The sequence below is a fragment of the Leptinotarsa decemlineata genome, unplaced genomic scaffold (genome assembly GCF_025532065.1).
Source record: "Leptinotarsa decemlineata unplaced genomic scaffold, Ldec_3_MD MMD2_tig00026314_RagTag_RagTag, whole genome shotgun sequence".
NCBI lineage: Eukaryota > Metazoa > Arthropoda > Insecta > Coleoptera > Chrysomelidae > Leptinotarsa > Leptinotarsa decemlineata.
The window spans coordinates 17,467,989-17,479,707 of record NW_027412684.1 but is presented as its reverse complement, the minus strand read 5'-3'; the positions used below and the strand labels follow the sequence as shown (position 1 = coordinate 17,479,707).

The following is an 11,719-nucleotide window of genomic DNA, read 5'->3' as shown; positions in this document are numbered from 1 at the left end:
ATAAAAGATCTTCAGTAGTCAAAAGTCCTGATTCCACAAAACTAAAAATCCGTCCTGAAAGGGATATGATAATTCAAATGACAGTGACCTGTTAGAAGACCTGTTAGACATCGTAGTTTCAAAGTAAAAATTCTTCAAAAATTAAACACGAATCCAAAGTCTCTGATTATTTGAAATCACAGAATAAATTTCAGAAATACGTCTTATTCCATTATTGTTCAAAAGTTATCAGTGTCATGGACGAGTGGATTAACTTCTATTATTTCTGACCGGGATATTATAAGCTTATATCGTCATAGTTACGCTATCAATAAAGAGGGTCATAACTCCCTTGGGACATTATAGATTTTATAATTCCCTCTACCTTTCACAAGTAAAAATAAATAGAAATGAAAACTGAACCATATTTTATTTATTCACGTCATAACAAATAATAAATGTACAATTTTGAAATGTTCCCTGAAAATTAATTCCGCCACTGGAAACAATTTCTTCTTTTGTATGGCTGGAGTTTCTGTTCACTACAGTCGAGGTACCTGCCTCTTCTGATGACAAAGTAGACAACATACGCGCCGTTTTATTTCTCAATTCGATGCTATCCTCCAAATACCCCTCCGCCACCGTGGAACTTTTCCAACCTCCGTGTCTTTTTAAGTTAGTCATAGTTGCTCCTGCATTGGCTAGAGCAGTAGCAGAAGTGCGACGAAGGCAATGTCCCGTATAGGAAGATGAGTTTCGCAATCCTAAATACATTGCGATTTTGCTGGGGATTTTCCCAAACATGTTTTTTCCAATTGGCTGAGATGTACATTTATTTTGTCGGAAGCTCAAAAAAAATCGTTCAATACCTTTAGGACGCAAAGACATATAAAGTCTTAATAAAGGCAAAGCGGAGAACTCTTTTTCATTCACAACTGTAAATTTCTTCGATACACCAGTTTTACTTTCCGGTACGTTCACTACCATAACGGAATCCCGGTCCTCTATATCCGATATCTTCATATTCAAAAGTTCCTGACTTCTGCATCCTCCAAAATAACCCATAATCAAAACAACCTATAACAAAAAAAAGGAAATAAATACACACAAAAAGGAAAATAAGAAAAAAATTACCTTATGCAATAAATGAATATCATTAGGAGCGTCCTTTAGGAATCTGATAACATCTTTAGGAGATAAAACAGCAGACTTTTTTGGCTTATAACTCTTACTCTTCGGTTTCAAAAAAGCCTGTAGTTCATTGAACTTGGTGATATCTCGTTTCTCATGTATAGTCACCATCGATTTTAGCATTGACCATTTAGTCCATAAAGAATTCGGACTATACGTTTCTGACTGAAACGAATAAACACAATTACTACCAAATCTACCGAAAAACATAGAAAATTCCTTACCAGTTCTTGAAAATATGCCAGAAATACAGTTTCAGTGACATCTTTTGGCATAACATTTTTCCATGTCAGCCAGTCCACATATATCTTGTATTGTTTTTGGTATACGGCTTCACTTTTCGATGGAATTAATGATTCTCTTGCTTGTTCAGCTTTTTTCAAAATATCCTCCATTATATTTGGGGTAGAAAACACGTTTTCACCGCAAACACAGCTTGATAACAAAGTTCTGTTTATAAACAAGTAACATAGCAACAACCTAGCAACAAGAAAACTCTACTATAATCAACGGTACCTGATTCAAATATACCGGGAAGGTAATGAATTGGTACATTTTTCCGTTTCAAAAATGAACAAAATTTTATTGAAATCGGTCAGAAATAAAATTATCTATGTACCACGGGAATTAATGAGCCTTAATAACCTCAGGCAATTGCTGTCCCTCGGGCCAGAGGCCCTCGGGACGCAAACTTTGCCATCGGTAATTAAGGCCCTCCTAATTCCCTTGATACATAAATAACTATTGAAATTTTCGAATTTCATTTCTCTTGCCATATTTTCCAGTTTTCACCTGACTAAACCCACACAAGCTCATGTCAAACTCAGCTACTGTATTTCAAAAATGTGACAGATATGCAAAGTTGAAACTCATCACAATTCTGAACTTACTAAATGTAACCTAGTTAATCGAAAGTTGTAAAACAACTAAAACCTTGTAGAAACCAATAAAACTCAAGAAACTTTGAAACTCATACGGAATCCAATGAAAATTTAATACCATTTCTAAAGTGGCGCCTAGAACAGTTTCCAACAAGCAGGTAACAAAACTTATTAGCACATGAAATTTTCACATTGACTGACTGAGAAATATGAAAGTTAACATATAATTTCCAAATGGGGAAAGTTCAACTGAGTTGCCTATGAAATATAAATTGATCGATATATAATTGGAGTCTTGAATTCAAGTCTTTTACAATTTGATGAAGGGGAAGAATATATGAAATGATTTGAGTTTTTTCTAACGGAAATGTCTTTGAACATGTTTTGAAGCAGTTTTTATATTTTTTTGAAAACACAATGCGATATTTTTGTAGAAAGCGTATATTTTTAGGATGAACATCCTTAATTCATTATTTATTCATCTAAAATCCTGTCTTCAATGAAAACTAAGAGAGCAAATTGATAGCTCTGATGAACTTTTTATAACTAATCGAAATAAAAGAAGATAAACTGAAATATCTCGTGGATGGTTGATTTTTTATATGGGGATATGTTTTACGAAAATGAGTCAAAATCATTTCGAAACTATCCTAAAGTACAGGATGTTCAATCTGCAAAAACTGATTGTTTGAAGGTGGTTGACAATGTTTCGTGGTGTATTTCATCAGTTCGGACTTCCATTGTCTAATATAATATAAATTGATTTGATAACCCTGAAAAAAATTTAAAAGGTTACCCTAAAATAACAATTTTATCAAACAAAAAACTGAAATTACGAAGAAATAATATACAACAACAACCAAACAAATAAAAACTGAAATAATAATGAAAGCTGAAAGGTGAAGAGGACCGACAATAAATGGGAATCATCTGTATATCGAAAACCCACTCACACAGGACAGTATCTGAACCAGAAATCCAACCACCATCAATCGACTGAGAGAGGAATCATCAAGAGGAGAAGAAAATTGAGCTCATCAATTCTCTTCTCCTGAGGATGTTAACTTTGTTGGCGAAACGCGCGTCGAGTGCAAAAATATCAGTTTAGTGTTAGGGCAGTTGATCTCGAAAAAAGTTATTCAACTTTCACACCAAAGGTTCCAATCTCATCGTTATTTAATACAATAAGAATGGCTTCGTTTGCTGAAGAAGTTGCTATTTCAACAACATAAATATGGATAATAAAACTGGAGTAACGCTAAATCAACAATATTTTTCGTAGTTTTTACAACTTCAAATGGTGGAATTAGCAAAATTTATTGAGGATTTTCATTATACATTATCACTGAATCAACACTGAGTTGCGATGAATTATTGATGATTACAATTTTATGGGACTAGTTGATTTCACAAAATATAGTGTGAATTTGGCAATTGATATAATCGAATATTTGCCAAAATATTGTTGTAGTATCAACAAAGCTCATTGACTATAATGTCAAGACACTAATTGAAAAAACAAAATATTTTGTGAATTGAAATATTTTTCACAATATTTTTGTGATAATAACAGCAAGTCATTTTACGAAAGAAGTTTTAAGAATTTTGTTGAATTAGCATATATAACAGCTTATGAAATCATTAGCTATAAAATCATTGTCACATCAACAACAACTTATTGAAAAATACAATTTCAAAAGAATCGTTCAGTTCACAAAATATAATAATGATAATAATAATAATAATGAATCGGCTTCATTGATAATACAAAAAAAAAACAATACAAAGATATATTCGAAAATGAAAATAGGTTACAGGAGATTCTGGTACTCCTTGGCGAAGTCTAGCTCAAAGCTACTCTAACTCAACCAACAAGCACCACTCCATAATGCACGCAAACATACAAAAATAAAAGCAATTAACAGTGATGGTATCACGAAATGAGAACCGTAAATGAAATAATTATTTGTGATTACCTTCTGAAGATAGTTGATAAATAATTCAATTTATGATATTGAATCTCTTCAATTATTCTTATAATTGAAGAGATTCAATATCAATATATAATTATTCCTATATATTTTGAGTTTGACAATGAATCATTTAATATTTGACATAATATTGTTGTAACACAAACACCAGTTAGTAATTTTGAAAAATTGTTTAAGTGACCGGACTTTCTTATCAATTAGACAATTGAGCTTGGAATATTTGCCATAATTTTATGCTAACGTCAACAATAGCTCAATGGACGAACATAGTATTAATAATTCAACAAAACAGTTCACAAATTGACGAAATATTTTGTGGAGATTCTCAATTAATGGATTCAACAAATAGCAGGAATATTTAAGTAGATGATTCAACAGAAATTTTTGAGAATTTCAGCAACTTCTTTGTAACAAAATTGAATATTGTTGAAATTAACGAATCTGAACAGTGTATAAACCATGGCTTCTCAAGAATTCACAAAAACAGAAACACCAATTGTAACTCCACCTGGTAAGTAATCGTTATTATGGAATGAGACAAATAACAAATGGAGAGAATATCGAACTCAAACTTAACTAGGGAAAATAAGACTTTTTTGAAATATAATCCACAAAAACACCTATGAAACCTAACAGATTGTACACAAGTTCAATCAGGGCGGCTCGTTTCCAACTCAAATAATTTTTAGCTTCCAAACTATGAGCTTCAGACCATAATGTATTCTACTTTGTTGAAATCTGTTCAACATGGAACATATAATAATACAAAACAACTGATTCATTGAAAAAAATTTGTGACATGCTCTAGGAGTGCGACAGGGGTTGGATTAGGAAAGTAGTTTGTACCAACTTCTGGTATTAACGGAAATGTTGGAATTTACCAATTTCCAAATTACGGCTGACCAACCGTCATCGCGCTGTACTCTGTATAGAGAATAACACTGCGACATTTTGATCAGTTTTTTGTTCATGATAATTTCTTTCGATAACAAAATAGTCTTCCGAAGAAAATGTCCAGGAATTCCATATTTCGCTTGTATCCTCGCATTGACCCTATTCTTTTCAAAGAAGATTAGGACCCCCTTGAGTAAATGATCGACCCTCCACATCCAACTCTTTATCATCCTTCTGAAAAACTGTCACACTGCCCAAAGAAAAAAACCTTCCGTTTTTTCATTAGCAATTCAATACCGCGTTCAATGCGACGCCGTTTCAGGCAACCATAATGGAGAATTTCCACTTGACGGTAGTTCGCAACATATTATGAAAGGAAAATCGTATCTGGTTTCTTTCTGCCAAGAGAAATACTCGAGAAATGTATGACACGACTCACTCGTTATGGGAGATCTGATGGGACGTATACGGTTCCATTTTATGTTGTGCCGTTCCACTTTCTCTTTCCGAATTACGTGTCGAGTTTTTCATACGGTGAGATGGTGACAAGTGGAATCTACGTTTCTATACGGGGTTCATCAAATTGGCAATGTATAAAATGTATTCAGGTTCAACGGTGAATGTGCATACTGATTTGTTGCATCTACGAGTATCTCCTGATATGTTTGATCCCACTCCTGAAATGTATATCTCACTCCTGAAATATCAAAATCCAACTGAATCCATCCATTGTGATTTGTTACATTCCTCTTCTGATTTGTTTGATCCCTCTTCTGAAATGTCTGTGTCACTCCTGAAATAACAAAATCCAACTGATCCCAACCATTTTGATCTGTCACATCCCTCTCTTGATATGTTCAATCTCACTTCTGAAATATCTGTCCCACTCATGAAATATCAAAATCAAACTGCTGAAATGCCAGCTCTCATTTCAGTCGGTAAGATCCCACTATTGAGAGAGAGATCTCATTTTTGAGATATTGGAGAATCTCATTTGGAGATGTGAACGTTGAAAACATTTGGTTTGATCTCTAGACCCAACGTTAGTATTGGTACTATATGTAATGATACATCGCTTTTGGGGATACAAAACCACAATTCTCATCTGCGTCAATGTAGACCGAACCATAGCTAAAAGAAATCAGGCACACCCAGAGTTTTGCTGAAGGTTCTTTGGAGTCCTTAGCTGACCTTAGACTGATCGTTTTTGTTGGCCTAAATATTGGTTTCACGTCGTGTTTTTCTAATATTCTACCAATCTAGTCTGATTTCTAACAAAGGGAAGGAAAACTTCTCCTTTTACTAGCCTTGCTGGGGTTACTTCGGTATTCTCCCTCCTGAGTTGTATATCCCACTCGAATTCTCCTTCGCTGTTCCCATTTCCTTCTAGGGTTTTTTTAGGTGATTGAGTTCCTCAGGAAGACTTTCAGGTTCACAGATACGTCTTGCTCTCTCAACCAACGTTTTAATGTCTACTCTTTTTTGTTGTTGCTGGTGGGTAGAGAAACAATGGAGGCCTTGATGGATTATCATCCTCTTAACCTCCTATCAGCTGGCGGTTTGGGTGTCTTTGTTCATCTTTCACTGTCTGAACCACTGTGCATGCTGTTTTTGGCGAGTCCATTGGCTTGGGATGTGGAGGTTGAGCAAGCCGGCCATCGAATGCTTGCTTCAACGTAGCCCCGCTGGATATGGGAATGACAAAACCACTTGTGGTTCTGTTATTCCCTAATCAATTCCCTAAACGATGGCTTAATCCTAAGCTGTTTGTATCCGTGCCGAGAGGATGAATGACACTGAGCCTATCAGCTGTCTCTACGAAACTAATACTGATGAACTTTCACCCAAGCAATTTCCCAAAAATTTCACTTCGCTCCTAATTTTTATTTCGTCAATAACTTGTAGGTCATCTGGAATATTATTTTTCCTGTTAGAAAAATCTACTATAACAGTTATTGTGGAGTTTAATATAAATCTGTTTCGCTGACACAGGAGCTAAAACCATCGATTATGTATTTTTCCCTACTAAGCAGTACATCAATATATCCCCTTGTAACTGTGATAGTGGTATCATCCGCAAACATGATAGGGTGTGTTTTGTACTTTGTACGGGATCTTCAAACCAAAATGTGGCTCAAGCCCAAAAGTTTATATTGGAAAAACATCAAGAGAATTGAGAACACAAAAAAATTTTGAATTGAGAAAACCAATTCATCATATGCATGTCATTACCTTTTGGCTACAGCTGTTCTTGATATTACCTGTACCTGATATTACCTGTTCACCAACGATTAATCACTCTCGATTTAGGTCGATAATGTGTATGAATTGCATTATAAATCAATGTAGAGTACCAGTCCAATTGAGAAAACTGCTATATCATGAAACACTTATCGGAAATAGAGTGTACATTATGAAAATTTGTAATTATTACCATGCATACTACCGTTATCTGTTGTATGCATCGTCAAATTCTAATAAATGACACACCGCATGCCACCGTTCTTTATCCTTGAATAACGCGCCGCCACTGCTTTTCCGATTTTGCAAGTCCATGCTTTGCGAATATGCTTGCGGTATCCGAACACAGTAAACCCCAGCTTGTGAAGTGCTTTACGTTGTAAGTGATGTTATAATATAACCGTCTTTAGGTAAAATCGATGTCGTTCGGAACGTTCTATACCTTCGGGCCACTCTATACGTTGGATATGACGGCTCGCAAAGTAACGGTTTTGGAGTATTTCTCGGTTCGATATTAGGGATTATGAAGGTGCATGTTGATAGTGGTCAAGATTCTTTTGATTTGAAGGATGATGTTTACTCTAACAGGGTCTCTCATGGGGCAGCTTTGATGATTTAGTTTGTAAGGACGGCTGGAAAGATTTTAAATTTTGGCGAACGGCAACGTTAACTTCACATTTTGGCGAAGGAGAAATTTTAAAGTTTTGACGAATGCTCCCAAAAACTTGAAATTTTGGTGAATGCGAAAGAAAACTCAAAAATTATATTGAGATACCTCTAGATAGTTTATATTCAGTAGTTTGAATCACATTGGTCAAGATTCTTTTGATTTGAAGGGTGATGTTTACTCTAACATGGTCTCTTATGGTGAAGCTTTGTTGATTTAGTTTGAAAGGACAGCTAGAAATATTTTAAATTTTGGCGAAGGCGAAATTTCAAAGTTTTGGCGAATGCTCTTAAAAACTTTGAAATTTTGGCGAATGCGGAAGAAAACTCAAAAATCATATTGAGATACCTCTAGATAGTTTATATTCAGTAGTTTGAATCACACTGGTCAAGATTCTTTTGATTTGAAGGGTGATGTTTACTCTAACATGGTCTCTTATAGCGCAGCTTTGTTGATTTAAGTTGAAAGGATGGCTAGAAAGATTTTAAATTTTAGCGAAGGCGAAATTTCAAAGTTTTGGCGGATGCTCCCGTAAACTTCAAAATTTGGCGAATGCGGTAGAAAACTTCTCAAAAATTATATTGAGATACCTCTAGATAGTTTATATTCAGTAGTTTGAATCACATTGGTCAAGATTCTTTTGATTTGAAGGGTGATGTTTACTCTAACATGGTCTCTTATAGCGCAGCTTTGTTGATTTAAGTTGAAAGGACGGCTAGAAAGATTTTAAATTTTGGCGAAGGCTAAATTTCAAAGTTTTGACGAATGCTCTTAAAAATTTGAAATTTTGGCGAATGCGGAAGAAAATTTCTCAAAAATCATATTGAGATACCTCTAGATATTTGAAATTTTGGCGAATGCGGAAGAAAATTTCTCAAAAATCATATTGAGATACCTCTAGATAGTTTATATTCATTAGTTTGAATCACACTGGTCAAGATTCTTTTGATTTGAAGGGTGATGTTTACTCTAACATGGTCTCTTATGGTGAAGCTTTGTTGATTTAGTTTGAAAGGACAGCTAGAAATATTTTAAATTTTGGCGAAGGCGAAATTTCAAAGTTTTGGCGGATGCTCCCGTAAACTTCAAAATTTGGCGAATGCGGTAGAAAACTTCTCAAAAATTATATTGAGATACCTCTAGATAGTTTATATTCAGTAGTTTGAATCACATTGGTCAAGATTCTTTTGATTTGAAGGATGATGTTTACTCTAACAGGGTCTCTCATGGGGCAGCTTTGATGATTTAGTTTGTAAGGACGGCTGGAAAGATTTTAAATTTTGGCGAACGGCAACGTTAACTTCACATTTTGGCGAAGGAGAAATTTTAAAGTTTTGACGAATGCTCCCAAAAACTTGAAATTTTGGTGAATGCGGAAGAAAACTTCTCAAAAATTATATTGAGATACCTCAAGATAGTTTATATTCAGTAGTTTGAATCACATTGGTCAAGATTCTTTTGATTTGAAGGGTGATGTTTACTCTAACATGGTCTCTTATAGCGCAGCTTTGTTGATTTAAGTTGAAAGGACGGCTAGAAAGATTTTAAATTTTGGCGAAGGCTAAATTTCAAAGTTTTGGCGAATGCTCTTAAAAACTTTGAAATTTTGGCGAATGCGGAAGAAAACTCAAAAATCATATTGAGATACCTCTAGATATTTGAAATTTTGGCGAATGCGGAAGAAAATTTCTCAAAAATCATATTGAGATACCTCTAGATAGTTTATATTCAGTAGTTTGAATCATATTGGTCAAGATTCCTTTGATTTGAAGGGTGATGTTTACTCTACCATGGTCTCTTATGGCGCAGCTTTGTTGATTTAGTTTGAAAGGACGGCTAGAAATATTTTAAATTTGGGCGAAGGCGAAATTTCAAAGTTTTGGCGAATGCTCTTAAAAACTTTGAAATTTTGGCGAATGCGGAAGAAAACTCAAAAATCATATTGAGATACCTCTAGATAGTTTATATTCAGTAGTTTGAATCACATTGGTCAAGATTCTTTTGATTTGAAGGGTGATGTTTACTCTAACATGGTCTCTTATAGCGCAGCTTTGTTGATTTAGTTTGAAAGGACGGCTAGAAATATTTTAAATTTTGGCGAAGGCGAAATTTCAAAGTTTTGGCGAATGCTCTTAAAAACTTTGAAATTTTGGCGAATGCGGAAGAAAACTCAAAAATCATATTGAGATACCTCTAGATAGTTTACATTCAGTAGTTTGAATCACATTGGTCAAGATTTTTTTGATTTTGAAGGGTGATGTTCATGGTCTCTTATAGCGCAGCTTTGTTGATTTAGTTTGTAAGGACGGCTATAACGATTTTGAATTTTTGTGAAAACTTCACATTTTGACGAAGGCGAAATTTTAAAGTTTCGGCGAATGCTCCTGAAAACTTCAAATTTTGGCGAATGCGAATGAAAACAGAAATCATATTATGTCATTACTTCATTATGAGATATCTCTAGATGGTTTACATTCAGTAGTTTGAATCACAATGGTCAAGTTCTTTTAATTTGAAGGGTGATGTTTACTCTAATATGGTCTCTTATGACGTAGCTTTGTTGATTTAGTTTGAAAGGACGGCTAGAAATATTTTAAATTTTGGCGAAGGCGACATTTCAAAGTTTTGGCGAATGCTCTTAAAATTTGAAATTTTGGCGAATGCGGAAGAAAATTTCTCAAAAATCATATTGAGATACCTCTAGATAGTTTATATTCAGTAGTTTGAATCATATTGGTCAAGATTCCTTTGATTTGAAGGGTGATGTTTACTCTACCATGGTCTCTTATGGCGCAGCTTTGTTGATTTAGTTTGAAAGGACGGCTAGAAATATTTTTAATTTTGGCGAAGGCGAAATTTCAAAGTTTTGGCGGATGCTCACGAAAACTTCAAAATTTGGCGAATGTGGTAGAAAACTTCTCAAAAATTATATTGAGATACCTCTAGATAGTTTATATTCAGTAGTTTGAATCATATTGGTCAAGATTCCTTTGATTTGAAGGGTGATGTTTACTCTACCATGGTCTCTTATGGCGCAGCTTTGTTGATTTAGTTTGTAAGGACGGCTGGAAAGATTTTAAATTTTGGCGAACGGCAACGTTAACTTCACATTTTGGCGAAGGAGAAATTTTAAAGTTTTGACGAATGCTCCCAAAAACTTGAAATTTTGGTGAATGCGGAAGAAAACTTCTCAAAAATTATATTGAGATACCTCAAGATAGTTTATATTCAGTAGTTTGAATCACATTGGTCAAGATTCTTTTGATTTGAAGGGTGATGTTTACTCTAACATGGTCTCTTATGGTGCAGCTTTGTTGATTTAGTTTGAAAGGACGGCTAGAAATATTTTAAATTTTGGCGAAGGCGAAATTTCAAAGTTTTGGCGAATGCGGAAGAAAATTTCTCAAAAATCATATTGAGATACCTCTAGATAGTTTACATTCAGTAGTTTGAATCACATTGGTCAAGATTCTTTTGATTTTGAAGGGTGATGTTCATGGTCTCTTATAGCGCAGCTTTGTTGATTTAGTTTGTAAGGACGGCTATAACGATTTTGAATTTTTGTGAGAACTTCACATTTTGACGAAGGCGAAATTTTAAAGTTTCGGCGAATGCTCCTGAAAACTTCAAATTTTGGCGAATGTGAATGAAAACAGAAATCATATGTCATTACTTCATTATGAGATATCTCTAGATGGTTTACATTCAGTAGTTTGAATCACAATGGTCAAGTTCTTTTAATTTGAAGGGTGATGTTTACTCTAATATGGTCTCTTATGACGCAGCTTTGTTGATTTAGTTTGAAAGGACGGCTAGAAATATTTTAAATTTTGGCGAAGGCGACATTTCAAAGTTTTGACGAATGCTCTTAAAAA

The 11,719-nt window shown here is 34.4% G+C and overlaps 1 protein-coding gene across 1 annotated transcript; it reads right to left on the bottom strand.

The window, feature by feature from the left end:
- Positions 1–408: 408 nt before the first annotated feature.
- LOC141485294 (uncharacterized) lies at positions 409–1,918 on the bottom strand. Its single transcript, XM_074181692.1, has 3 exons — positions 1,395–1,918; positions 1,114–1,335; positions 409–1,056 (listed from the first exon to the last, which is right to left on the bottom strand). The coding sequence occupies exons 1-3, from the start codon at positions 1,563–1,565 to the stop codon at positions 409–411; spliced, it is 1,041 nt and encodes a 346-aa protein (XP_074037793.1). The 5' UTR covers positions 1,566–1,918.
- Positions 1,919–11,719: the final 9,801 nt, after the last annotated feature.

Bases quoted from the DNA above. Each gene is read 5' to 3' on its own strand.
- LOC141485294 (XM_074181692.1), bottom strand. From the start codon at position 1,565: ATGGAGGATATTTTGAAAAAAGCTGAACAAGCAAGAGAATCATTAATT. The intron at 1,336-1,394 runs GTAAGGAATTTT...TATTCGTTTCAG, and splicing joins TGGCATATTTTCAAGAACTG to TCAGAAACGTATAGTCCGAA. The intron at 1,057-1,113 runs GTAATTTTTTTC...TTTTTGTTATAG, and splicing joins ATATTCATTTATTGCATAAG to GTTGTTTTGATTATGGGTTA.